This window comes from Hyperoodon ampullatus, assembly GCF_949752795.1.
Source record: "Hyperoodon ampullatus genome assembly, chromosome: 3".
Taxonomy (NCBI): domain Eukaryota; kingdom Metazoa; phylum Chordata; class Mammalia; order Artiodactyla; family Ziphiidae; genus Hyperoodon; species Hyperoodon ampullatus.
Window position 1 is genome coordinate 179633740 of NC_136916.1, and position 25024 is coordinate 179658763.

General features: G+C 64.2%; 2 protein-coding genes across 4 annotated transcripts; both read left to right on the forward strand.

Annotated features, from left to right (window-relative positions):
- Positions 1–6218: 6218 nt before the first annotated feature.
- On the forward strand, positions 6219–8521 carry CRIP1 (cysteine rich protein 1). Of its 3 annotated transcripts, none has more exons than XM_079700480.1 (5): positions 6219–6357; positions 6958–7023; positions 7917–8011; positions 8083–8140; positions 8391–8521. In XM_079700480.1, exons 1-5 carry the CDS (start codon positions 6312–6314, stop codon positions 8501–8503), a joined length of 378 nt encoding a protein of 125 aa, XP_079556606.1. In that variant the 5' UTR covers positions 6219–6311; the 3' UTR covers positions 8504–8521. The 3 variants fall into 3 exon arrangements, with proteins under 3 accessions (XP_079556606.1, XP_079556608.1, XP_079556607.1); XM_079700481.1 differs by lacking the exon at positions 6219–6357 and adding an exon at positions 8220–8266; XM_079700482.1 differs by lacking the exon at positions 6219–6357 and having other exon boundaries at positions 6911–7023.
- A 3056-nt stretch (positions 8522–11577) lies between these two features.
- On the forward strand, positions 11578–19665 carry TEDC1 (tubulin epsilon and delta complex 1; the record flags this gene model as incomplete). The annotated part of the gene is made up of 8 exons (XM_079701161.1): positions 11578–11718; positions 11816–11894; positions 12197–12399; positions 12689–12844; positions 13953–14051; positions 17286–17372; positions 17838–18005; positions 19336–19665. The coding sequence occupies 8 exons, from the start codon at positions 11578–11580 to the stop codon at positions 19663–19665; spliced, it is 1263 nt and encodes a 420-aa protein (XP_079557287.1).
- Between the last annotated feature and the right edge of the window lie 5359 nt (positions 19666–25024).

The following is a 25024-nucleotide window of genomic DNA, read 5'->3' on the forward strand; positions in this document are numbered from 1 at the left end:
CTGTGGTGCCGACACTGAGGTGGGCTGGGCCCCTGAGAGGGACCAGACTAGCTGGACGTGGGGAGGGTGGGAGGCATCCGGGGGTGGGGTCCTGGTCCCCAGACATGGGCACCAAAACCGGGGGGTCCTCCAATCAGAGACCCAGAGGGAGAGGTCAGCCTCGGGAAAGAGCAGAGGGCATGGCGTGTGGAGGGAGACGGGGCAGGTGACCAGAGGAGGGGTTCTCTGCAGGGGGAGAAGCCGGTGAAGGGTGGTCAGGGACGAGGTGGGCCTTCAGCCCAGGAGGAGCCAGGAGGGTTTAGGGGGAGTGAGGCTGAGCGTGGTTGGCCGGCCCCAGCATTGGTGGGAGCCCAGGGACAGCATGTGGGCAGTCTGAAGGAGGGGCCTAGGGGCTCCTGCCTGAACGGCGTTCCTGCATCTGGGCTTGCAGTGTTGACGGAGTCACCTCGGGCCTCCCCAGGCTGGCCAGGCTCTTGCCTTTGCAACCGGGAACTCTCAGTAGCTGGGAGGAGGCCTCTCCTCGTCTGCCTTCCCTTTATCTGCCGGCTCCCGGGCAGCCCACCAGAGGGCGCCCCTTCCCTTCCACTCTGGGCGCGGGGGGCAGAACCCTCGGAGACCTGCCCTCCAGAGCTCAGGCCCTGCCCTGGCCTGCTCCCAGCACCCCACCCCCAGATGCCTCGCCCTCCCCGAGCCAGGAGCATCATCCGGGCCTTCGCATTCTGAGCCCGTGTCCCCAGCACCATAGGCAGCCGGCTCCCCATGTGCCCCGCCCCCAGGGACAGTTCCCAGTGCCCCGGCCCGTGGCACAGGCCCGTGCCTGGCGCGCCCTCCAGTACGCGGGCCCAGACACACTGAGCCTGGGTGCCCGGCTCATTGACCCTCGAGCAACCATCCGTGTCCCTGGGGTGGAGGGCTGGCTCCTGGTGTCTGCAGTGTCAAGCCGCCCTCCTGGCCGGTCCAGGCGCCCCGCGTGGGCGGCAGCGTCTCCTCGTACCTGGCCGGCGCCTGGAACGCAGCTAGGATGTGCAGGGTGGGTCGGCCTGCCCTGGGGGGGGTGGGGGGGAGGCGCTGGAGCAGGTACTCCAAGGGCGCCCAGTTCCCACCGCAGGCAGAGGGGAGGTTCGGGCAAGCACGCTCGGAGGAGGGGCTGGGACAACACCCCTCCACATTCCCACCTCCCTCCCGCCAGCACGAAGCTCCTTGGTTGGGGGGTCGTTTGGGGGAGAACTCAGGCTGCCCTGAGCACTCCCAGGCCCGCCCTCGCTGAGGGCTCCCGGTGTCGGATGGGAAATTCCCGTCGTCCGGCCGGTGGGGGGCTGCTGAGAGCACAGCCGGGGCCCCTCCTCCGGGAGGCTCCAGGGGAAACTGCGTGGGGGAAGACTTGACCTGCGGCGCGCCCTTCCCCAAATCCCGGGGAAGGGCGGGGCCTATTCTCGTGTGAAGGCCCGCCCTGGGGAGTGGGGAGAAGGCTGCCGGGGTCGCCTCGAGGGAGGATCGGCCCGGCCCTGCCAGGGACGCAGTGCCCTCTCACTGTCGGGGTCTGGCCCAGGAGGGCGCGTTCCACTTCCTGCGTGCGGAGGGTGCCGCGGCTCCGTGTTTGTTTCCGCGGGGTTGTCATGGAAATCGGGGCGGGGCCGCTACCGTCTGTCTCTAAGCGGTCGCTGGGTGTCGTCGGTGGGGGCCGCGGGTGGCCCTGCGCTGCCGGGGCTCTCTTGGTGTCACCAGCTCCAGGAAGCCTCCCCACAAGCCAGGTGTTTCCTCGGGCGCCCCTGCAAGACGCAGGGGAGGCCTGTCCGGTGTGCCGCCTTCTCCACCTCCCCTCTGCCCGGCCTCCACCCCCACCCCTCCAGCCCGGTCCCAGCCAGTTGAGGCGGCTCTGAAATGCCATCTAACCACCTCTGTTCCATCCAGAACCCCAGGGCTGGGCAAAGCGCCCGGGCCTCCTCCGCCATCTTGCTCCCCAGCTGTACCCCACCTCCCACCGGTCCAGTCTTCCCCACTTCCTCGCCAGGACCCTCCAAGACCCACCCTGCACCCCATTTCAGACCTGGGCCCTAGCTGGTACCCCCACCACCCAGGCATCTCTGTGGGGCCTGCAGCTCCCTCGGCCCCCACTTCCCTGAGGCCCAGAATCCCCTGCCCTAGACCCCCAGCCCCTCTCCCTCCACCTTCCCCTGGGCCAGTGACCCACCAGTGCCAGTCCTCTGCTGTTGGAGGCTCCTTGTGGATCCCACGCAGCTAGGCTAGCCTGGCTGAGCTTCTCTAGGCCCGAGGGAGCATGACCTTTCTCCAAGCACCAGCGCACTGGTCACGGGCTGTGGCCCCCTGGGTGCTAAGGGTCAGGAAGTCACCTAGTGCCTGTGACCCCGGCTCTGGGCCTCTGGGAGCTGGGCCAGGCAAGGACTGGAGGGAGACCGGGGCGGCAAGGTGTGGGCAGCACGTTTTCTCAGGGCCCAGCTGGCTGCAGGGGTGGGTTTGTGGCCATGAACACGCCCAGCTGCTGGACTGATGAGGCTGGAATTTGAGGCGGTGCTGCATGGGCTTTGGCTCCAGGGCACAGAGATTCCTGGAACCAGGCTCAGCCTGGGGTGGGGGGAGGGGGAGGGGGAGGGCGGGGGCGGGGCGGGCTGAGGGAGCTCAAGGTTGTAGGCGCCCCCATCCCTCCACCCCAGCCCTCTGCATCCCGTGCCTGCTTCCAGCAGAGGAGGAGAGGGGCCTTCTCCTACCCTGGCCAGGCCGAGGCCTGGTGGACAGGATCAGCGTCCTTCTGGGAAAGCCCAGAGTCCATTCCCTTCCCCAGCCCCAGGGCGACCCGGGGCAGGACCTCGGGCCAGACAAGGGGTCCTGGGAGACAAGCTATTAAAAATAGGCCCTGGGAATGACCGAGTCTCCACGACTCAGCCTCAGCCGGGCCTGGGGGAAGGGCAGGGAGGGGTGGACTCTGGGGGCAGGAAGCCAGCTCTGGCCCCGGGCTCGGCAGTGGTCCTGGAGCACATGTTGGCCCTGCAGGGCATCTGGGTACAGGGACTCCAAACAGGCCCTGCTGGCCTCCAGCCCTAGCAGGGCACATCCTTACACCTGTCCACACTGAGGAGGGGACCCGGAGACTGAGGCGCTGGGCACTGGGTGGGGGCTTGAGAATGGTAGGGAAAAGGCCAGAGGCAAGTGTCACAGTGTATGGCATGGGGGAGGGGGGGTGTCTGTCCAGCCCTGAGGGGCAGAACTCTCCTGGTGGATTCCTCAGCGGTCACTGGGGCCCAGCCCTGCCTTCACCAATTCTCCCAGTGACTGGAGCCCATGCAAGCCCTGCCCTGGGGCCCCAGCCCGGCTCTCTCCATCCAGAACTCTGCTGCAGGGCAGGATCCTGCCCGGTTCCCATCCGGGTCTCCAGCTGAGCCTGGGTGGAGCTTGAGCAGGCGAGGGTGTGGGAGTGCACAGAGAAAGGGTGAGCACATGGAGGTGGCCTTGGCCAGGCAGCCAGAACTCCGCAGTGACCTCCCCCAGGTCTCAGGGCCCTGGATGCCCTTAGGCTGGCTTGGGGCAGGGTGGACATGCTGGGCACAGAGCAGCCTGGGGCAAGTAGCCGTCCTGGCCGCTCTGTCCCTCACACTCCAGATGCAGCCCCTGTGCCTCCAGCCAGAGCTGGGAGGGAGAAGAGCGCAGGGCCATGGTGCTGGTAGCGCTGGGGCGGGCCGCGTCTTGGGGTGTGCGAGGTGCTTCACTGTGCCTTCCATGGGTTTGTGCAGCAAATGCCACTAGGGCCCCAAGAGTAAGGAAAGGGGTGGAGGGCCAGGCAAGGCAGATCTGGGTCTTGAACTGGACCAGTGGTCCCGAGTCTGGTTGACCTTGGTTGGGCCAGGTCATTGCCACTCCCCAACCAGTGCATCCTGGGCAGGTGAGCCCATGGAAGCAAGAAGCCTGCTCCTGGAGGGGCTGTCAGGGCCCTGACGGGCGCCCAGTCAAGCTTCAAATGGGGATGTGCCTGGCCATGGAGTCTAGGGGGCTGAAGAATCTGTCCACCCACCACAGTCCCCCAGTGCTGGGGGGGTCTGCAGCTGGAGGGGTCCCCACCCCCACAGGTGGGCAGGACAGACAGGGAGCTGGGGGAGTTGGAGGGGCACGTCAGTCTGTGACTGAAGCTTTGGGAGGGTTCCAGGCAGTGTGTGTGTGTGTCTCTGTGTGTCTGGAAAAACCGTGCTATGTACCAACCAGAGGGCAACGCCCATGGCCCTCGGCCCCCCTTGTTATCCTCCCCACAGGGGCCTGTGCTGTGACCATGGCAATGGCAATAACAGCGGGGAAGGCCAGGAAGAGATTCATCACCCTGGTTTTCAAGGGGGGGCTCTCAGCTCCCCCCACCCCCAGGGTCAGGCGGGTTTGGAGTCCCAGTGTTGGTGGTGTGGAGGCGTCATCCCTGGGGCCAGGTGTGTGGAGGGGAGACAAGCCGGCTCACAGCCCCACCTGGCCCGGAGCCCTGAGTGGGCTGGGGGTGTGGGCCAGACATAAACATGGGAAGGCAGCTGCTCAGAGAAGGGCCTCGTGCACACATGCCCCGAGAGACACCCTGATGGATACGCCCACCCAGGCAGGCACTGGGACACGCACATGCGCATCCAGGCAACCTGTCGGTCACTGCCCCCCTCCAGTTCATCATCCCGGTGGAGTTGACCTCTGCCCAGCACACCCAATTGGGGCAGCCTCCTCAGGGATCTGCAAGGCGGTGCGTGCAACACGTGTGGCCTGACGCCCGGGATCTGCTGTGACAGACGCCCACCGCCCCCAGAGTGTCCTGCCCTGTGCCCCCCGCCCACCTGGTCCTCTCCATCACCAGGGGTCTTTGCCCTTCCTCCCCTCTCGCTGCTTCTGCCTGTCTGCATTTCCTAGCTGTGTCTGTGTCTCCGTGTGCCCCGTCCACCCCGCCCCCACCCCCCACCCCGGTCACTCTCCTGCTTTCTCTCCTGCCCACCTCGCTCTCTGGATCATGGAGCCGGGAGACGAGGGAAGCCAGGACCACCTCCTGTTCCTGGCCTGGCGGCATCAGGCGCAGGCCAAGGAGACACCAAGGGCCGGGTGGGGGTGGTGGGGAGGTCGGGCTGGTGGTCTCAGCTCCAGAAACCACGCTGAGGTGCCCCTGTGCCAGGCAGAGAGGGTGTTGAGGCTCCGGGCCCAGAGCAGGCTGGGCTGGGGCTCCACCAGTGCAGGGCAGGGTGTGCACCGCCTCCTGAGGGCAGCGGGCAGCCGGGCACCGGGGCTACCCGCCTTGTGGACCCCAGGGCTTGCACAGCTCTGGGGGTGGGGGGCAGAACTGTGGCCTCAGAGAGGAGGTCCCAGGGAGGCGGGAGTGACTGGAGAGCGGTGTGGGGGGCCCGCCGCGGGAGTGAGGGGTCCAGCGGGCCGTCCTCCTCACCGAGGCTGGGGTGCGGCCGGCCTCCCTGACCCTTGAAGCCTGGGAGCTCTCACCGCCACCCCCCACCCGGGCCTGGTGGGGCGCCGTCGGGGTGGAGGCAGCCACAGCTTCCACTCCTGGTCCTGGTGCCAGACAGGGGCGGGGGTGCTGCTCGCGGCGGGTGGGCAGGGTGAGGGTGTCACTGCGTGGGGAGGCTGGAGCTCCTGGGCCCTGTCACAGGATGGTCTCCAGCACCCTCCATGGAGACAGGGCCTGGACAGGCCCAGAGATGACGTTTTGTTTGGCGAGATGGGTGTGCTGAGGGCACATGAGGACACTGGTAAAGGTTCAGGGTGTAGGATGGAGACATGGCTAGAGAGGTGGCCTGGGTGACTGTGATGGAGCAGGGTTGGCCCAGGCAGAGTCCTACAAGGCACAGAGCACTGGGACCCCACCCAGGCCTCCACCTCAGCCTGGGCTAAGGGGCAGATGGGAGGCCGGCCAGCCCCCTCCCCTCGAGGGCCCCCCCCCCTTGAGATGCAGACCTCTCCGCTGGTCCGCAGAGGCTGGCCTAGGACCCCGCACCCGCGAGAGAGCCAGCCCCCTAGGTCTTCCCCCATTCCTGGGGCGGGTGGGGTCCGCGGTCTCTGCCTGGCACGGGGGAGGCTCCGGGGCCCCTCCCGCTTTCCTTGGACGAACGACTTGGACCGCTCTGCACTCGGCGCTTCCCGCAGAGATAAAGACCCCTCCCCCGCCGGCCCCGCATCTCCCAGATGGCCTGGGCCGGCCTGGGCGTCGCCGCACCCACTTCCCGCCACAGAACCCCCAGCCCCCGCAGCCGATGGCTGTGCCCGAGGAGGAAAGGGATGCCCCGTCGCGGAGTCCCCACTTCTGAATTCCCTGGGGACGTTCCCGCTGCGGTCCGATGGACTTCCAGGGCGGGCCTGAGGTGGGGCGCGTGAGAGAGACCGGTATGTCCCTCGAGGGTGGGGGACTGGGGCGGGGCGGGGCGGACCTCCTGGCCCCGCGCGTGATGAAGGCCGAGGGGAGTTCCTGGGGGAGGGCTACCAGGCTGAGACTCCCCTGGCAGGTGTCCCCAAACCTCCATCTGGGGAAGGGGATACGCTGGTTTGCATCTCTCTGCATTTTAGAGGTGACCGGCTCCCTCCCTGGCTCCGGCGTACCTGGGGCTGGGGGTGGGGTGCCCCCTCCCGCTCTTGGGGAGCCCACTGCCCCAGATCCTGGGCCCGGCGAGTCCAGAGTCCAGGGCGAGGGGCGGGGCTCCTCCGGGTGCTCCAGCCCCGCCCCCTCAGTGAGTCCCCACGGATCTCCTGCACTGCTCGGATCACGCTCTGTCGTCGGCTAGGCCCAGGTCGTACCCCAAGGCGGGCGTGAACCAGATGACCTTTCTCGGTCTGTTGGCTTGGGTCCGAGGCCTCCGGGTCCCAGTCCAGGGCTCAGGGGGCGGGGCGCTAGGGGCGGGTCCCAAAGGGGCGGGGTCCCGGGGTGCTTGAAAGGCGAGGACCTGGCGCGACCCACCCAGTCCCGCGCTCCGCTCTGCTCCCGCTCAGCCACCCGCCCCGGACCCGGCGCCACCATGCCCAAGTGCCCCAAGTGCAACAAGGAGGTGTACTTTGGTGAGCGCACTCCACCCCCACCCTCCCCGGCTCGAACTGTGGGTCCCTGAGCCGCCCCACGCGGAAGCGCGGCCCAGGGTCCCCGCCGCGGGGCCGCTCAGGTGGGCCGGGGGCGCAGGGGGACTTGGGGCACCGCCTCGGGGCGACGCCTCAGCCTTGCCCGCGGCCGCCTGGATGTGCGGGTCGGGACCCCTGCGTCGGACGGCCCTCCATCTCTGTGCCCCGCTGTCTCTCCGGGTCCCGCTGGGTCTCCCGTCTCTGGGTCTCCCGTCTCCGCGTTCCGCTCTCCAGCCTCCTCTCGCGCGCGCCCTGGGCGGGGACCCCGAGGGGTAGGAAGGAACGCGGGGCTCTGGCCGCCCCTCCCAGCGCTAAGTAGAAACAGACGCGGAAACCGGCTTCCCGGGCGCGAGACCAGGCGCGCTCAGATTCTGGGCGCCGCCTTCCTGCCCCGCCCCCCGGGGCCCGCCCAGGGGAAGGGCAGGAGGAAGTGGGAAGTCCCCCCGCCTCGCCACGGGGAAGGGCGCCCCTTAGGCCCCGCCGCCGTCACCGGTGCAGAGGCGGAGGGCTCAACCCGGCAGTCCGCCCGGGTCCCGACCCGAGGCCCCCTCGCCGCCTCCTGCAGCCCCACCCAAGCCCTCAGGAGCGCGCTCAGGACCGGCGCCCCCCCCCCCGCTAGTTGGGCGGGACTGGTTGGGGACTGCAGGTGCCCCTCTCCCCCCGTGGGGCACAGGTGCCGCTGAGACCTTGGGTGGGCCACCGGGCATGCGTGGGCGAGGCCTTGAGTAGAGGTGGCTGGAGAAGGTGCTGTGCGAGCAGGTGGGTGTGCCCCGTGTCCCTGGAGCAGTGTCTCACCTCACGGGGGGGGGGGGGGGGGCATGTCTGTCCCTCTGCAGCTGAGCGGGTAACCTCCCTGGGGAAGGACTGGCATCGCCCTTGCCTGAAGTGTGAGAAATGTGGAAAGACGCTGACCTCGGGGTCTCACGCCGAGGTAGCTGGGGCCTGGAGGGAGGCCGGGGCATGGGGGAGGGGTGACAGGCCCTCACGCGCCTCTCTCTGCAGCATGAAGGCAAGCCCTATTGCAACCACCCCTGCTACGCGGCCATGTTCGGCCCCAAAGGTATGCCCCCGCAGCCCCCACCTGACCCTGACCTCCACAGCCCCTGGCCACCCCTAACCCGCCCACTGCTTCTCCGCAGGCTTCGGGCGCGGTGGGGCAGAGAGCCACACTTTCAAGTAAACCCAGGTACCCCCCCATCCCCCTCGCCGTGCCCAGCCCAGCCAGCCCCGAGAGTGGGGTTCCCCACCCTGAGTGAGGTCCAACCACTCCCGGGGCCTGCACTCACCTCTGTCCCTGTCTCTCTGCACAGGTTTTGGAGATCCCATCTCTGGCTGCCCGCCGGGCCGCTGCCCCTCTAGGCCGATGGCAGGCCCTCCCCACAGGCACCTGGGGCTCCCCTGTAGACCCTCAAGCCCTCAATAAACCCGGACACTTGGAAGACCTACTTGTGTGTGCACTTCACTGGGGGAACGGTGCAGGGGGCTGCGGCTGGGCGCCCTGATGCCAGGCCCTGCCGGGCACTTGCTCTTCCTGCTGGAGCCAGCCTTGCTGCCCACTGCCCTGGCGGGGGCGGGGGTACTCTGCCGGGGAGCCACCCTGGACAGCCCGGGGTTCAGCCCTGCAGATGCCCCAGCCCTCCTCTGCAGCTCTGGGATTGGTCAGCAGGAACATGAGGCTGCGGGGTGAACCCGCTGAGCTGGTTCCGTTTTTGAGAAGCTTTGCCGAGCTGTGGTGGGGAGCCCTCTCCTGCCTCCCCACTTCCTGCTGCTCCTCCCTTGTCCCCATCCCCTCCCCTCCCCGCCTTACCGGGCCAGCCATGCATCCACCCGGACACCTCATCTGCCCCCGCACCATGCCCAGGGACTAGCAGGTGGCCGGCTGCCCGATGGGGACTTTGAGGTGAGGACTGGCTGGGCAGCAACGGCTAGGGGCTTTCTGAAAACTCCTGTTTCCGTTCAGGGAGCAGCTGCAGACTGGGCCACCCTCAGAGCCCTCGCCATTCCCCCCACTGGCCACTCACACTCCGGCCCTGGCAGATGGCCACTGTCCCAGGGCTTGGCTGATCTAAGGAGCCCAGAGAGGTCATCTCAGCCTTGCAAATGGCCTCAGCCCTGAGCTGGACGGGCGTGGGGGGCCCCAGGGTGGTGTGTGGGGTCATGTGCGCGCGCGCATGTGTGAGATTTGGGTGATTCATAGAATTCCAAGGCGTGGGAGCTGGAGTGCTTCTGGGGACGGATGCAGTTCAGCGGGGGAGGTGGGAGCAGAGGATACTCAGTGAGGCCCGGTTTCTCGGTGGTGGGGTGCGGGGTGGGTGGAGCTGTCATCTGGGGGCCCAGCAGCTAAGCGCTTGTGGCCAGAGCAGGCACAGAGTGGGGAGTGGGTGCACCGGAAGGTCCGCGCCGAGCTGCTGGGAGGTGGCCCTGAAAAGGCAGCAGAGACTCCTGGCCCCTCCGCCACCGCGTGGCTCACAGTCTGGCTGTGGGGGGCAGACTTGGGGTGAGCGCTTAGAGTGCTGAGGCCCACAGGGAGAGTGGGTCAGCCAGGCCTCAGGCTGGGGAGGAAGGCACTCTGAGCAGAAGGCCCAGCAGGTGCAAAGGCCCGGAGAGGCAAAGGGCTCATCGGGTTCCAGACCCAATGCATCAGGAACCATGTCGGGCGAAGGCTCCAGGGCGCTATGGCAGGGCTTAGCAGCATGGCCTCTGAGCTGTGGAGACAGAAGGCAGGGCCAGACTGGAGGCCTGTGCTGGTCCCAGCCCCAGCTCAGGAGGGGACTGGAGGGGACTGAAGATGGGGTGAGGGGCAGACAGCAATGCCCCCGTGCCCGTGGGGGAGGAGGGCTCTCGGGAGGTAAGCTGCCCTGGCGCTTGTCGGGTGGCCACTGAAACGGGCACCCGGGGGTGCCCGGTTCAGAGGCCAAGTTCTGGAGAAGGGGTTAGTTCTGGGGGGACACAGGGAGTGAGCAGCTGCTGTGCCTGAGACGGCAGGGGGCTGGTGGGGTGGGGGGGTGGGGGCGGCCAAAGGTGAGGACCAGGCAGAAGGTGGGGCGTCAGGCGTGACCGCACTTCCTGTGGGCTTGGCGAGGGCTGGAGGGGGGCTTGTCTGGGGAGCACTTGGGATCCAGGCAGGCCTGCTCCCTTCCTCTTCATCACTTCCCTCTTTCCCTTCTCTCCTTCCTTCACTCTGTCCTCTTTACAGCTTTATTGGGGTACAATTTCATACCGTAAAACTCACCTATGCACATTCGATGCTTTTTAATCCGTTCACAGAGTTCTGCAACCGTCACCACAATCCAGTTCTAAACCATTCTCCTTAACCACAAAGATTCCCTCATGCCCATCTGCTGCCACTCCCCAGTCCTGGTCTCTTTCCAGGCCACCACTGACCTGTCTCCTGTCTCTGTACACTTGCTTTTCTGGACACTTCCTATAGATGAAAGGCACGTACAACATAGTGTTTTGCATCTGCCCTCCTCTGTGTCTGCGCTTCCCGGCACTTTGACCCGCATCAGTGGTGCCGAGAGGATTCCCTCCTTAGGGCTGACTGCCCAGCTGGCGGCCTTTTGGGTTGTTTCGGTTTGGCTGTTATGTACAGAGCTGCCTTGAACGTCCGTGAGTGGGAACACGAGTCCTCACAGGTTCCGGGCACTGGCACTGTGGGGTCGTCTGGTAGACTTAAGTCTAGCTCTGAAAGAACCGCCAAACTGCTTTCCAAAGTGGCTGTGCGGATACTCCTTTGAAGACTGTCTCTTCAGTGGCAGAAAGGAGAGGCTGAAGGTGCAGGGCAGAGGCAGGCCGGGGTGGGGTGGGGATGGGGGTGGGGGTAACGGGGGCCAGCCGGACAGACCATGCACTGGACGGGGAGGGGCCAGGCGGGGTATGCAGGCGTAGGTTTGAAGGGGGAGAGAGTCGCCGGCCGTCGGGGAGGAGCACCCGCCCGCGCGCTGCGGGGTTGAGCCGTCGGGGTACGTCCCCCGGTACCCGGGCGCTGGCCCCTGCGTCTCCGGCCTTGTACGCGCTGCGGGGTCCCAGGGCTTCCGGAGGCCAGAGAGGGCTTCCGGAGGCGGAGGGTCCCTCCCGCGTGTCGCTGGCGCCTCCCGGCCGCAGGGGGCACCCTGAGCGCCGCCGCTGACCCTCCGGCGGTTGCTAGGCTGCCATTTGGTGCAAGGGGCTGATCGGTGGAGTCCGCACAAGGAGAGTCAGGTGTCGCAGCGATCGAGTCGCGGAGGGCGGACCCCGCGAGGCTCTCAACGCCGATGGGTCCCCGATGCACCGGAAATGCCTCCGCACCGGACAGGACAGACAGCACTCAAACGCCGGGGGCACCGCTCATTGGGCAGGAGCTAGAGGCGTGTCTCAGCCTACTCGGTGGTTGGGCGCGGGCCCAGCAGAGGCGGCATCTGAACGGTGACTGGGCGCGGGGACGCAGCTCTCGCGGGGATTGGACGCGGGGACGCGGCGGCGGCGGCGCGCAATCTGAGACAGGCGGGCGGAGGCTGCATGGGGCGGCGGCGTCGCCGGGTGGACCCGGCGGACGCGGCCCGGGCCCTGCCCGAGGCCATCGCCGCGTTGAGTCAGACGCTGCCCGCCGGACCCAGCCCCGAGACCTTCCGCCGCGCCAAGTTCGACCGTCCGGAGGCGGTGAGGCCAGCAGGGCAGGCGGCCGGGGCCAGTAGGGCTCCGGGCGGACGCAGGGACGCCGCCAGCCCCGCTGACCGTCGCTCTTTGATCCTCGCAGGCCCCCGCGCTCTGGCGGCTGCTCTTCCGCGTGCTCTCGCCGCAGCTGGCCGACGGCGCCTCGGGCTCATTTTCTCCGGGTAAGCCCCGCCTTCCCGTAAGGCCCGCCTGGTAAGGCTCTGGCCCCGCCCACCCAGAGCCCCGCCCACTGCACGACCCACGGGACAGCCCTCCGTAAGGCCCCGTCCACTGCCCCGCCTCCCCGATGAGACCCCCACCCCGCGTGAGCCTCTCCCCTTCCGGCCTCCAGGTTAGGTCCCAATGCCCCTGCTGGTCCCTTCCAAGCATGGTCTCTGCTCTGCGTCCCGCGGGGGTCCATTAGGAGTCTGGGTAGTGTCACCTCCAGTGGGTGTCCCCCCTGAGCTGGCGTCTCCTACCGCAGAGGCCGAGGTCCACTCTGTGAAGTTGGCGCTGCGCACCCAGGGCTACCCTAGGCGGGCCCTGGCACAGCTCCCGGACGACGGCTCCCAGGGCGGCCGCGAGCTGCTGCTGGCCCTGGCCTGGCTCCTGGCCCGCGGGCCCCTGCCCGAGCGGCTGCTGACACAGAACCGCGTGCAGCTGGGCGACGAGATGCCCGTGTGCGAGGTGGGTGAGGGATGAGTGTGAGCCGCGCCCAGCCCTGGCGGGAATCCTGGGTGTGGGCACCGGACCGGCGGGGTCAGTCCTGTGGGGGTCAGTGTTGCTGCCCCGAATGCCCGGGTGAGCACATGGAGGCAGGTGAGGGCCGGGGACATGCCCACAGGCTCTTTACCCAGCTCTTCCTGGCACCCCCGGGATCTCTTGGCTCTCACTCCCAGGGGCTTCCTTTCTCTTTCCCCTTCGTGGTCTCTGCCTGGGGTGTGGGAGCAGTGCGTGACCCTTGCCCCCTCCCCAGTGCGACGCCCTGGCCAGCCCTGGCCCTCCTGCCCGCAGTGTGGAAGCAGACGGCTGTGTGGACATCCGCCACCTGCAGTGGCTGATGGGAAAGCTGCGGTTCCGGTGGCGAAACCTGATGGCCAGTCAGCAGGAGCAGTGCGCCCTCCTGGGCAAGGTAGTGCCACGCATGTGTTGTCCACCCAGGGGCAGTTGTCCTCTGTGCTATAGAGGCCTGTCCAGTATTCTCATCTCAGGCTGGCGCCCAGCCTTTGGCTGAATGTGGGCCTTCCCAGGCCTGGCTGGGAGCTGACCTGTTGGGCACAGCCTGGGGTGGCCCAGAGCCTGACCCTAGGGCTGCAGGTTGTCCAGGAGGGGGCCTAGAGCAGCTGTTGCTGGACCTCTATGGGGCAGGGAATCGGGGGGGCAGGGAGCCTGCAGGGTCGGCCTCCTGTCCCCAGAACTCCCCAGAAGCTTCAGACTCTATGTCACTGAGCACCAAAGTGGGCCCTGGGGAGCCCCTGCTGCCTGAACACGAGATGGCGAGGAAGGCACCCCCTCCCACCGCATCCTGGGTGTGGGCTCACAGGCGGTGGGCGGCTCCTGCGGGCTTCCGAAAGGCTGGTAGGGCTCAGCTGTCGGGGCACAGGTGTCCCCACAGGTCCAGTGCATGGTCTGGGCTGAGTGGTGGCTGGGCAGGTGGTCCAGGGCTCGCACCAGCGCAGGGCTCTCTGGTGCTAGAACACCCCGCCTTGTGCTCTGCCCCTGGGAGAGGATCTTTTGCTCAGTTAGCGTTTCCTGGGACCCCTCACTGCCTCTTGCCTGGGCTCCAGCTGCTCCTCTGTGTGGGACATGCCCACCCGTTAACCTCCCTGCTGCCTGTGTGGGACACGCCCACCCGTTAACCCCCCTGCTGCCTTCAGGCCTCACCTGGCTGGGGTACCCTCCCTGTGTCTGTGTCCCTGCCACTGGCCTCACTGAACCACTGAGCCTGTCCAGAGGCTGTTTCTGCCACCACATGGGCCTGGCACTGATAAGCTGAGGAGGAAGCAGGGGCGCCCCACTCTACCTATACTGCACCCCTGGGAGCTGGGTGGGGCGCCCCTCCCTCTGCATGGGCCTCCTGGTGGGTGCGGGGCCCTGGGCCAGCCTCCCGGCGGTGCTAACTGCTCTCCTGGACCTGACCCTCTCTGGACCCTGTTTCCTTGTCTGTAAGGTCCTTGCCTAGCACTGGCAGGGGGGAGGCGCCCACCTTCTCAACCTGGGGTCTGCACTGCCTGTTTCAGATCCACTCATACACCCGTGGCTGCCACAGCGACCGCAGCCTTGGCCACCTGTCTGTCACCGAAACGGAGCTGCTCAGAGACCCGGAGGGTGGCCGGCAGGTGAGGGCTGGTGGGACCAAGGTGGGCATGGCCCAAGGTGAGAAGGAGCCTGGGAGGGTGGGGGACCCAGACAGCAGACCAGCTTTGAGCTGTGGGTGTTAGCCAAGCTCACCATCTTTTTAAAAAATATTTATCTATCTATCTATCTATCTATTTATTTATTTATTTATGGCCACGTTGGGTCTTTGTGGCTGCATGCAGGCTTTCTCTAGTTGTGGCGAGCTGGGGCTAGCTACTCTTCGTTGCGGTGCGCGGGCTTCTCATTTCAGTGGCTTCTCTTGCTGCGGAGCTCTAGGCGCGCGGGCTTCAGTAGTTGTGGCACACAGGCTCAGTAGTTTGGCTCACGGGCTTAGTTGCTCCGCAGCATGTGGGGTCTTCCCGGACCAGGGCTTGAACCCATGTCCCCTGCGTTGGCAGGTGGATTCTTAACCACTGCGCCAGCAGGAAGTTCCTTTTTTTTTTTTTTTTTTAATTCATTTGGCTGTGCTGGGTCTTAATTGCGGCATGTGAAATCTTTGTTGCGGCGTGCAGGATCTTCATTGCGGCATGCGGACCCATAGTTGCGGCATATGGACTCTTTAGTTGCAGCATGCGGGATCTAGTTCCCCGACGAGGGATTGAGCCTGGGCCCCCTGCTTTGGGAGCACGGAGTCTTACCCACTGCACCACCAGGGAAGTCCCCAAGCTCATCCCCTTGCCTATGTAGGAGACACGTGCAGCCTCAGGGCCTCTCTTGCCCCATGGAGCAGCTAGTGCTGCTGTGTGTGTGCACGTGGCTGGGTACACTTTGGGCCGTGGGAAGAACACAGGTGTCTGGGCCGGGCTGGCAGCCAGCCGAGGGGGGCCACTGGTATTAAGGAAGACTGCTCAAGGGTCCGAGCTGATGGTGTGGGTGCCTTGACCTTGGGCATGTGCCACCTGTTGATGGGGAGGTGGGGGTTGGCGCTGCCCCACTCTCTACTGACCTTCTTTTCAAGAGCCCCCATCCATCATCACTGTTTCCTTCCCTTGGGCTCGCCTGGCCAGTGGGTCCTGGGACAGGCCCAAGGCTGACCATTACTTGAGTGCTGGGCTCTGGCTTGTCCAGAGTGTGAGGCTGGCAGTGCCTTGTCCTGGGGCACTTGGCTGGGTAGGAGGGCTGAGGCTCAGGGCAGGCCCAGCAGATCCCAGCTGTAGAGCCACATGCTCCTAGGGGGTCTGCATCCCCACTGTGGGCTCAGGGCAGCCACCTGGGGATGTCTGCCTGGCCCTTGGTGCCTGCCCGGCCTGTGTTCCTGGCTGTTGCCTGGCTGGCTTTACCTGGGCAAGGCTGTGCTTGGCTCTGAAGGTGCTGAGGCGGCGTCTGGGCGTCCTGAGATGCCCTTCGATCTGTTCCCTTGCAGGGGTGACTCAGCGAGGCCCCGGCCTCCTGCCCCTGGTCCCCTCCCGCCCCTGGTCCCCTCCCTGGTCTGAGTAGAGCAGAGGCTGTGCCAGCTCCAGCCTGGTGCTGCCTGGGACCCCAGCCTCTGTGGGGGGCCTGGGCGGGTACGGCTCCCCTCCTGGAGGGTGGTTGGTGCCCCATGGCATGTTGGTGTCACAGGACTGAAAACGGCGTGGCCAGGTGGATGGGGACAGTTGGCTTCCTTCCAAGGATTCTGGATGAGGAGCTGGTGGCAGCCTGGACCAGCCGACCTGAAGGGGCTGCACTCTTGGGATGGGTCCCGTAAGCTTCTGGAATGAGCTCTTGTTGCCGTGTCAGTGGCCAGGCATGCTGTGGAGTGGCTGGGCCGCATCCTTGGTTACTGGCTGGGCCTGTAGTCTTCTTATATTGTGGCTTGGGAAGTGGGGGTGTGGACCCCCTCTGGGACTGTTCTTGGGAACTGAGTAAGCTGCTCTTCTCACTGGCCAGCAGGTGTGTGTGTGTGTGGTGTGGGCATGTGGGCTCCACCCTCCCGTGTCCGCAGCCCTCCCCCAGACCACAGGGCGATTCTCACCGCAGGCCTGCCTTCACCCTGCTCCACTGGCCATGGGCTGGGCCCTTGGCCTGGTGTTCAAGGCTGCCCCCATCTGGCCCCCTGGCCCGGGAGCCCCTTGTCCAGCTATGTGCATCCCCTGGTTGCCTGGCAGGCACGCTGGTGCGCATGGCTCGGGCACTAGCCTCTGTGAGTGGAGGCCTGGCAGGGCTTTTGTCCGCCGACAGGGCAGCTGCCGGCTCTGGCCATTTGTCCCGGCCCCAGAGCACACTCCTGGGCTCCCTTCTAGAAGGAGCGGTGCCGGAGGCTGGGTCACTGTGCCGGCTGCTGCGTTCAGAGAGGAGCACAGCGGGTGCCGGCCTGGCCCGTCCCAGTGGGGCCCATCTGTCTCTCCGCAGCTTGCCGTGGGCCCTTGGGGTGGATCGTGCCTGGCCTTGCCCCGTCCGGCTTCCCGAGGCCGCAGTGGCCTCGGCAGGCGGGAGGGGAGCATGTGCCCGTGCACTGGACTGTGGGGTCCGCAGGTGCGGGGCTGTTCGGGTGGTGCCTGCAGGGCGGGGCGGGGGCGCTGCATGGCTGTGTTCTCCACCCTGGTCCCCGGTCTGTTCTCCGTCGCCTCCAAGCTGGGCGCCGCGCAGCCTCTGCCCTGCCTTTGGGCTCCAGGGGACGACAGGGAGGGATTCCCAGAACCCGCCAGTCTCCCCCATCCGGGGCCTCCCCGTATGCCCGAAGCCTCCAGGGTGCAGCCCTCAGTCAGCGGGGGATGTGGGGTGGAGTCCCAAGTGAGGGGGCACCAGGACTCAGCCCCCGACCCTGTGGGACCCACGCTTGTGGGGGGCCTGGGGGATCACTGGTGTGGTCAGAGGCCTGGTAGGCTTGCCTGCTTGTGCTGGAGGTGAGGCTGCCGTGCCGTGCCCTGTCCTGCCGTGCCCTGTCCTGTCCTGCCGTGCCATGCCGTGCCCTGTCCTGTCCTGCCGTGCCATGCCGTGCCCGGTCCTGCCGTGCCGTGCCCTGTCCTGTCCTGCCGTGCCATGGCGTGCCCTGTCCTGTCCTGCCGTGCCATGCCGTGCCCGGTCCTGCCATGCCGTGCCCTGTCCTGCCATGCCCTGCCCTGTCCTGCCGTGCCGTGCCGTGCTGTGCCCTGCAGGGAGGTGGCTCAGCCTGCGGGTGGGCTGGGTGGGCCTGGTGGGCTGAGGCGCCTGAGCCAGAGACGGTGGGCAGGGTGGGCAGGGTCCCAGGCGCACTGGGTTCTCTGACTCTGCGGCCTTAATGGTTTGCGTTGCAGCTGCTGCAGAGGCTGGAGAGGGAGAACGCACGGCTGCAGGCGGCCCTCGAGTGGCGGCGCCGGGAGCTGGTCTTCTGGCGGTGGATGGTCAGGAAGCCACGCCGCCCCCCTCCTGTCCCTCCCCTCCCCTCCCCTCCCCTCCCCTGGTCTGACCACAGCAGCCCTGGGGTGGTGGTGGGGTCTTCCCATTTTCCAGACAGGAAGAGAAGTCTCAGGGAAGCCCCCCACACCCAGCCCTGAAGCCGGTTTCACACCCAGGCCTGTGGGTTTTGTGTGTGTGGCTCTTTCCAGATGTCCGTCGGTCCCATCACCACCCTTCCCAGCTCCTGGGGAGGCCCAGACTTCTCAGGGGTCTTGGCCTTCCGGAAGCCTGGCCTTTGTGCCTCCCTGGCCTCCAGGCCCACCAGGGTGAGGGTCACTGTCCAGCTCGCTCTGCGACCCGGGGGCGGGAAGTGACCCTGGGCCTCTGTCCCTACCGGCTGGGGAGCTGGGCCTCTGGTTGTGAGGCCTGGGCCTGCCGCCCACCCTCTCACTTGGGGTCCCTCTCTGCAGGACACGGTCCTGGGCGCCTGCCCCCCTGAGGCCTCACAGCCCACGTTTCTGCCCAGGATCCCCACGCCAGGGGCTGGAGCATTGGAGCCCCTGGTGCGGGAGCTGCAGGCCCTGCAGGGAGAGCTGCGAGAGGCGGTGGAGGCCCGGCGGGCGGCCTGGGAGGCCGGGGTGAGGACGTGGGGCCCTGGCCCGGGCTGTGCTCGATGGGGGGCTCCCACGGTGGGACTTGCACCATTTGGTCTGTTTGTAAGGGGGGTGGGCTTACCTGCCAGACTCCCCTGCCGCCCCACCCTGGCCACCCTGATGGAGGTTTGTCCGTTCTCCCAGGGCAGTTTTGGTGTCGTCCCTGCTGGCTTCCGCTCACACCCTGTGGCCTCTTGAACCTGCTGGTGGACATGTGGGTCCCCCAACCCCACCTGGGCGCCACCCTCCTCTCTCCACGAGCAGGACTGGGCGAGCACCGGTTTGTGGCTGTGAACAGTGGGCCACGTGCGCTGCATTGATTTCCTTTTTCTGAAGCATCTCAGAGTAAACTGTAGGCGTGGTTTTCCCCTCAGATACCCCTGGGGAGTATGGGTGTTTCCTGGGGGCCTGCAGCGTGGCTCGTTCAGGCCCTGCACGGCCATGTCTCCTCCGGCCAGGCCAAGCTGGAGCCCCCTGCCCTCTTGGGCAGTGACAGCTGAAGCACCGGTGACGTTTGCAGGCGGTTTCTCACAAGAAGTGGGGCCGGTGCTTGTCCGGGCTCAGGGCTCTTCATGCTTCCTTGTTGCGAACCACGGAGCAGTGCCCACTGAGGGTCGGGGTCAGGGTCAGGGTCAGGGCAGTTCCCTGGGGACACTGAGGGCACAGCCTCTTTGTGCTCCCTGCTTCCTGCAGGGTCTCTGGGATGGGCCTGCCTTGGGGGCCAGAGGTGTCCTCACCAGGTCGTGTCCTCGGCCTGGCGTCCCGTTAGCCTGGCGTCCCCTTGGGTCAGGGCCACCCCATGCCACCCCTCTGCGAGGGCAGTGGGAAGCCGATAGAGCAGAGGACGTGCTGACCCCGCCTGGAGTGGTGGGTGGGATTGGGGGTGGGTGCCCCGAGGGTCTGCACTCTGGGCTCTGAGCAGACCCTGCAGGACTTGGCCTGCTGGGGGCAGCCAGGCCCACTCCCCCTGCAATACCGCGGTGAAAGAGCTGGGCCTGCAGCTGGGTGGTCCTGAGGGCTCAGGCCCTGCAGGGCTGTCGGGGGTGATCAGGCTGCTGGCCCTGTCTCTGGGGCCCCACGGCCTCTGGCTTAGGGCTCAGATGCTCGGTGCGGGTGACAGAGCCTGGAGGAGCCAGGCCTTAGAGCTGGCGCTGGAGTTGGTCCCCGTTTCTTGGGAGCGGCGGGCTCAGGGCGCTGAGAGGGGCCGCAGGACTGCTGGGGGCCGGGGGTGGGGCTCAGGGAGAGCCGAGGGCCCTGAGCCAGGGTCCTGGTGAGACTGGTCACCCTCGGCTCACTTGCCACATCCCCTGTGCAGGTCGGAGGCCGTGGGCCTGAGTGGAGCGCCGTGAGGACGGCCTTGCGGGAGGCCGTGGGGCAGGACCTGGCGGCTCTGCGGCAGGCGTGCGAGCGAGGCGGCGGCCGCAGCCTGGCCCAGCCCCACGGGCCCCACCGGCTGGTGAGGACTGAGGCTGGGGCGCCCGGGGGCCCAGGCCTGCGGGCCCCTGAAGTGATTGAGGCGCTGAGGAGCCGGGAGGCCCGCCTGGAGGTGGTGCTGCGCCAGCTCCAGGGCCAGTGTCGGCAGGAGCTGGCCAGGCTGGTGGGAGCCCCGCCCGGCTCCGTCTGGATCCTGCCACCCGGACGCTGATGCTCCCTTCTCCCGGGGGCACCCCTCTCAGCCTGGCTGGGCCTTGGAGGGGCAGATTCCAGGCCGGTTAGCTGCAGGGGTGACACAGACACAGCCCCGGTGGTGCAGGCACACTGGGCCCCGGGCCCCCACTTTGGGCAGTACTCAGCCCCGCGGCCCATTGTGGTGGCCGTGGGCATTCAGGATCTGGAGAAGACCCGGAGGTACATTGTGGAGGCCTCCTTGCAGGGCTGAGGCTCCAGCTGTCCCTCTGCCACCCTTCCAGGTCTCTGTCCTGGGGAGGGGGTGCTCCCCTCAGGCCCAGGGCGAGGGGTCCCTGGGCAGTGGTGGCTGAGCCTGGGCTGGTCCAGGGCTGCCCAGGTGCTGGACGGACAGGCATGGCCTGCAGGACAGGGTGGGCGTGAGGGCCCGGGGGATGCAGTGTCCTGGATGCGCCCTCGGAGCGCCCTCATCCTGGGCTCCCCTTGTACACCCCACCGGGGCCACGCCTGTGCCTGGTGTGCGTGTGTGTGTGTGTGTGTGTGTGTGTGTGTGTGTCTGTGTGTGTGTGTCTGTGTCGGGCAGGGACGCCTGATGGGAACCTTGTGGGGGGGACTCTGCTCTGTTCCTGCGGGTGGTGCCCCGGGGAGGGGAGGGGGCGCCGCTGTGGACAGAGGGGGCTTTGTTCCCGAGACTGCTCGGGGAGCTGGGCTCCGCCCTGACAAAGAGCCATCTGTGTCCGGAGGATGTGCCCCCAGCCTGCCAGAACAGGCCCCTCTCCTTCCCAGGAGGCTTGGCTTCTTGGCACCTGCCCCGTCCCCCTCCCGCCAGTGCACAAGGCCTCAGCCGGCCTCCCTTGCCGAGCGTCCCTCTCCCCCAGGGTGCTCCACCCCGACCTGCCGCCGGCCAGCTTAGGCCCCAGGGCCCAACCACAACGCCTTCTCCTTGGCCTTTGCTGTCCGCTTGGGGAGTGCTGGCTCACGCCCAGGGGCACTGGCCCCTCTGGGCCATTCTGGGTCTCCTTTGTCCCGGGTTGGGGCACACCCGTGGTGCCTCTGCACTGGCCTCGGGAGCACTGACCAGACCGGGGTGCGAACCGGTCCCCCTTCAGGAGTGCCCCCCGACCCTCTCCTCACAGGCTGGCCCCAGAGAGCCTCTGGCCTGAGCCCCTCCCTCCAAGGCCTGGCCCCCATCTCCTAGCCCCTCTTATGGGCTCCCCGCTTGCTCCAGTCGGGTCCAGGGCACCTGTCCTTCGGGTGTGTCAACTGTGAGGTCAGAAATCGAGGAGGCGGTCCGGGTGCCTTCCCGCGGCCACACCGCGCTGCCTCCTGTGCTCGGGCTCTTGTTCCGTCACCTCCACCTTCACGGTCCTTTTGGTGCCCTACCCCACTACCCACTGGCCGGCCTCCCTCTCCCTTGTCCTTATCTGCACTGGTCGACCTTGGCTTGACCTTGGCTTGGGGGGCGTGGCTGGCTGGTCAGGACTGAGGCCCCCCGGGGTCCACCTGCAGCCTGAGGGGTATTCCCCGTGGCCTGCTGAAGTTCAGGTTTGGGTGGACAGGAGCATCTCTCGGCGGCATTTAGGAGACAGTCCCTGTTGGCGGGGCACAGTTGACGACCTTGGTCCATAGGCCCCGGCACCCGTGTCCTTGCCTGTGGGTGTGGCTGGTGGCCATGAAGTCGTGCCTCTGGAGCTCCAGGGCCCCCAACTGGGTCCTGGTTTCTGAATGCAGCTGGGCGCCGGCCTCTCTGTCCTTCTTGGCCGAGCTGGGCTGTTCCTCCTCTCATCCATCAGCCAGGATTCCCGAGGTGCCCAACGTGTGCCAGCCCCGGGGCTGGGGGCAGGGTCTGGGGGAGAGCAAACACCATAAACCAATGTGCATCAGGGGGCGATGGCCCTGGCCGTGCGGGGTTGGGGCGCGAGGTGACAGAGGGTGGTGTTCAGAGGAGGCCTGCCCAGACAGTAAAGGAGCGGGGGAGAGGGTGCCTAGTGTCCCGCCCAGGAGGGTGGTCCAGGCGAAGGAAATGGCGTGCTTATGCGGGGGCTGCATGGGGGGCGTCTGGGAGGGTGGAGGACATGAGCTCAGAGGTGGGGTTGCAGAGGGGCGGGGGCTGCAGGCTTCTGTGCTGCAGGTCAGGATTTTGGAGTTTCTTCTGAGCGGGGTCGGGGCACCGTTCAGGGCCAGATCCCAACTTGGTTCCAAAAGGCCCCGTCTGCCCCTGGCGGGAGAGCTTCTGGGGTTCAGCGAGAAGGCGGGTGAGGGGTGTTGGGCTGGGCCCTGTGGACTCTGGTCGATTTGGGGCCTGGGATCTGTTGCTCTCTCGGCTGTGGGGCTTGTGAGCTGGTGGCTCCTCTTTTAAGTTGTTTTTCTTCTTACCGTCTTTATTTACAATTCCCAAGTTTTTTCCTTCCCTTTTAGGGACAATTTTTTTAAATTGTGGTAAAAAACATAACATTAAGTTTGCCATCTTAACCATTTAAAAGAAATTGAAATACAGTTGATTTACAATACTGTGTTAGTTTTGGGTATACAGCAAAGTGATTCACACACATATATATTTATATATATACATATATATATATATTTTCAGATTCTTTTCCATTATAGGTTATTACGACATATTGAATATAGTGCCCTGTGCTCTACAGTAAATCCTTGTTGCCTTTTATCTAGATTGGGGTGGGCATTTCATGGTTAAATAAATTTGTCGAAACGCAAAAACAAACAACTCCTTGTCATCTATTGTCTGTATCGTGGGCTGTACCTGTGACTCCCAAGCTCCTAAGTCATCCCTCCCCACACCCTTTCCCCGTCGGTAACCGTAAGTTTGTTTCCTGTCTGTGAGTCTGTTTCTGTTTTGTAAATAAATTCATCTGTATTATTTTTTAGATTCCACATATAAATGGTATCATGTAATATTTCTCTTTGTCTGACTTACGTCACTTAGTGTGATGATCTCTAATTGCATCCATGTTCCTGAAAATGGCATGATTTCATTCTTTTTTCTGCCATCTTAACCATTTTTAAGTGTACCGTTCAACAGTGTTACGATATTCACACAGTTGTGCTGCAGATCTCCAGAACTTCTTACATCTTGCAGCACAGAAACTCTGTCCCCACTGAACACTAAGTCCCCCTCCCCGAGCCCCGGGCCCCCACCATCCTTTCTGTTTCTGTGAATCTGACACTTCTAGGGACCTCATATGAGTGGACTCACACAGGATCTGTCCTTCTGTGACTGCCTTATTTAACTGAGCATAAAGTCCTCGAGGCTCATCCATGTTGTAGCAGGCGTGAGGATTTCCTGCCTTTTTAAGGCTGAGTAATATTCCATTTATGGATAGACCTCGATAGGCTTACCCCCTCATCTATCAGTGGGCATGTGGGTTGCTTGCAGCTCTTGGCTGTTGTGAAGAATGCTATGATGAATGTGGGTGTGCAGGCATTCCTCTTTTTAGTTTAGTTTTGGAGGATCTCTGGGCCATCAAGAGCCGGTCATGGCTTGATGGAGACAGCTGTGCAGCCCGCAGAGCCCCTGGGAGGTGAGCCAGGGGCAGGGACCAGATGGGGCACCCTGGCTTGTCTCCCTTGGGAGGAAGGTAGTGGTGACTCCTGGCTCCCCCTAAAGTTGTTTCTTGGGTCTGATTGTTTTGGCAGCTAGCATTGCCCTAACTCAGGGTTCCTGCACTTTCTCAGCTCATGGCGCTTGCAATGGCTCAGTAATTTTTTTCACAGCACCTCTTGGTCCAAAGAAATACCTAACACTTCTGTGTATTGTGGCCAAAGAGCTTAATAAGTATTTAGGTACTAACAACTTAGTAGCAGTTTAGAAGACAAACCCAAAACCCCAAACACACCAACAACACATAAATTGAAAAAAACCCTTAATTCTTAGAAACTACAATTACTTATTAATAGGATATCTGAAACTGTTAGACTCTACACACTTTTTCAAACCTTAATCACATCAGACACTGCCACCTGCATTACCTGATCCATGTGGATTTTTGCCTGGTGTTTGCTTTTTTATTTCAGCAACTGCTGTTAAACCAGCTTTGCAAGGAGATATCTTAGAAAGGAAAGCAGCGCAATCCGATATGGAAACTCTGAGTTCAGTCGAATTATTCACAACGTGTCTGGCATGCTCTGTATCCCGTGTTTCCCTCAAAAATGAAAAATACCCTGTAGTGCCCCTGAGAATTCACTGTAGCACCCTGGGGTGCCTCGGCACACAGTTTGGGAACTGTGGCCCTAATCAACTCAAGTCTTTGTGTTTCCCTATTCTGTTTCTTTCCACTTTGTATTGTGTTTTGTTGTATTTTATTTATTTTACTTTATTTTTTTTTTGTCGAGTGGCTTGTGGGATCTTAGTTCCCTGACCAGGCATTGAACCCGTGTCCTCAGGAGTGAAAGTCCAGAGTCCTAACCACTGGACTGCCAGGGAATTAATTCCCTGTATTGTGTTTTTAAAGCTCCATCCTCAAAGCTGTGTGTACAGCTCTTCACTGCTTCTGCCCAGCGGATAAGGTCCCAGATTCACTACATTTACCATTTCCTACACGTGGACACCCTGGCTGCCTCACAAAAGCCCCTGCTCTTGGGTGGACCTGTGGGAGCAGGGCTTTGGGGTGCACCCCTGGAGCAGACCAGTGAGTTCTCCAGTTGGTCAGTTGGATGTTCCAGTCCATGGTCCCACCAGTTCCTACATCCTCGGTCCCTGTGACCCTCCCTCAGCATGTCCTAGCTTCTTCAGGTTTGCCAGTTGAATAGGCATTAAGTGGTCTCCCAGTTTACTTGACATTTCTCTAATCATTGAATTTGACCATCTTTTCATGCACTTGCTTAGTTTTGGGGCCTTCCTCTTCTGTAACTGGCTGGTCATATCCTTTAATCGTTGGTGTTTGGGGGCTGCTGACTTTCAAAAATTGCTTTGCAGAAGTTCCTTGAAAATTCGAGATATGATTCCTACATTTTTTTTTTTTTTTTTTTTTGCGGTACGCGGGCCTCTCACTGTTGTGGCCTCTCCCGTTGCGGAGCACAGGCTCCGGATGCACAGGCCCAGCGGCCATGGCCCATGGGCCCAGCTGCTCCGCGGCATGTGGGATCTTCCCGGACCGGGGCACGAACCCGTGTCCCCTGCATTGGCAGGCGGACTCTCAACCACTGTGCCACCAGGGAAGCCCCCTTCATTGGTTTTACACATTATAAATATCTTCTGCATTCTGTCATCTGTCTAAAAATTTGCTCATGGTTTCCCTTTGTTGAATAGAAAATTTAAAGTTTGTTTTAATTGAATTCATCATGTTTTTGCCTCTTGCTTTTTACAATTAACATTTGAAGACATGCTTCCCTCTCTTGTGTCACATTCTCCTACATTT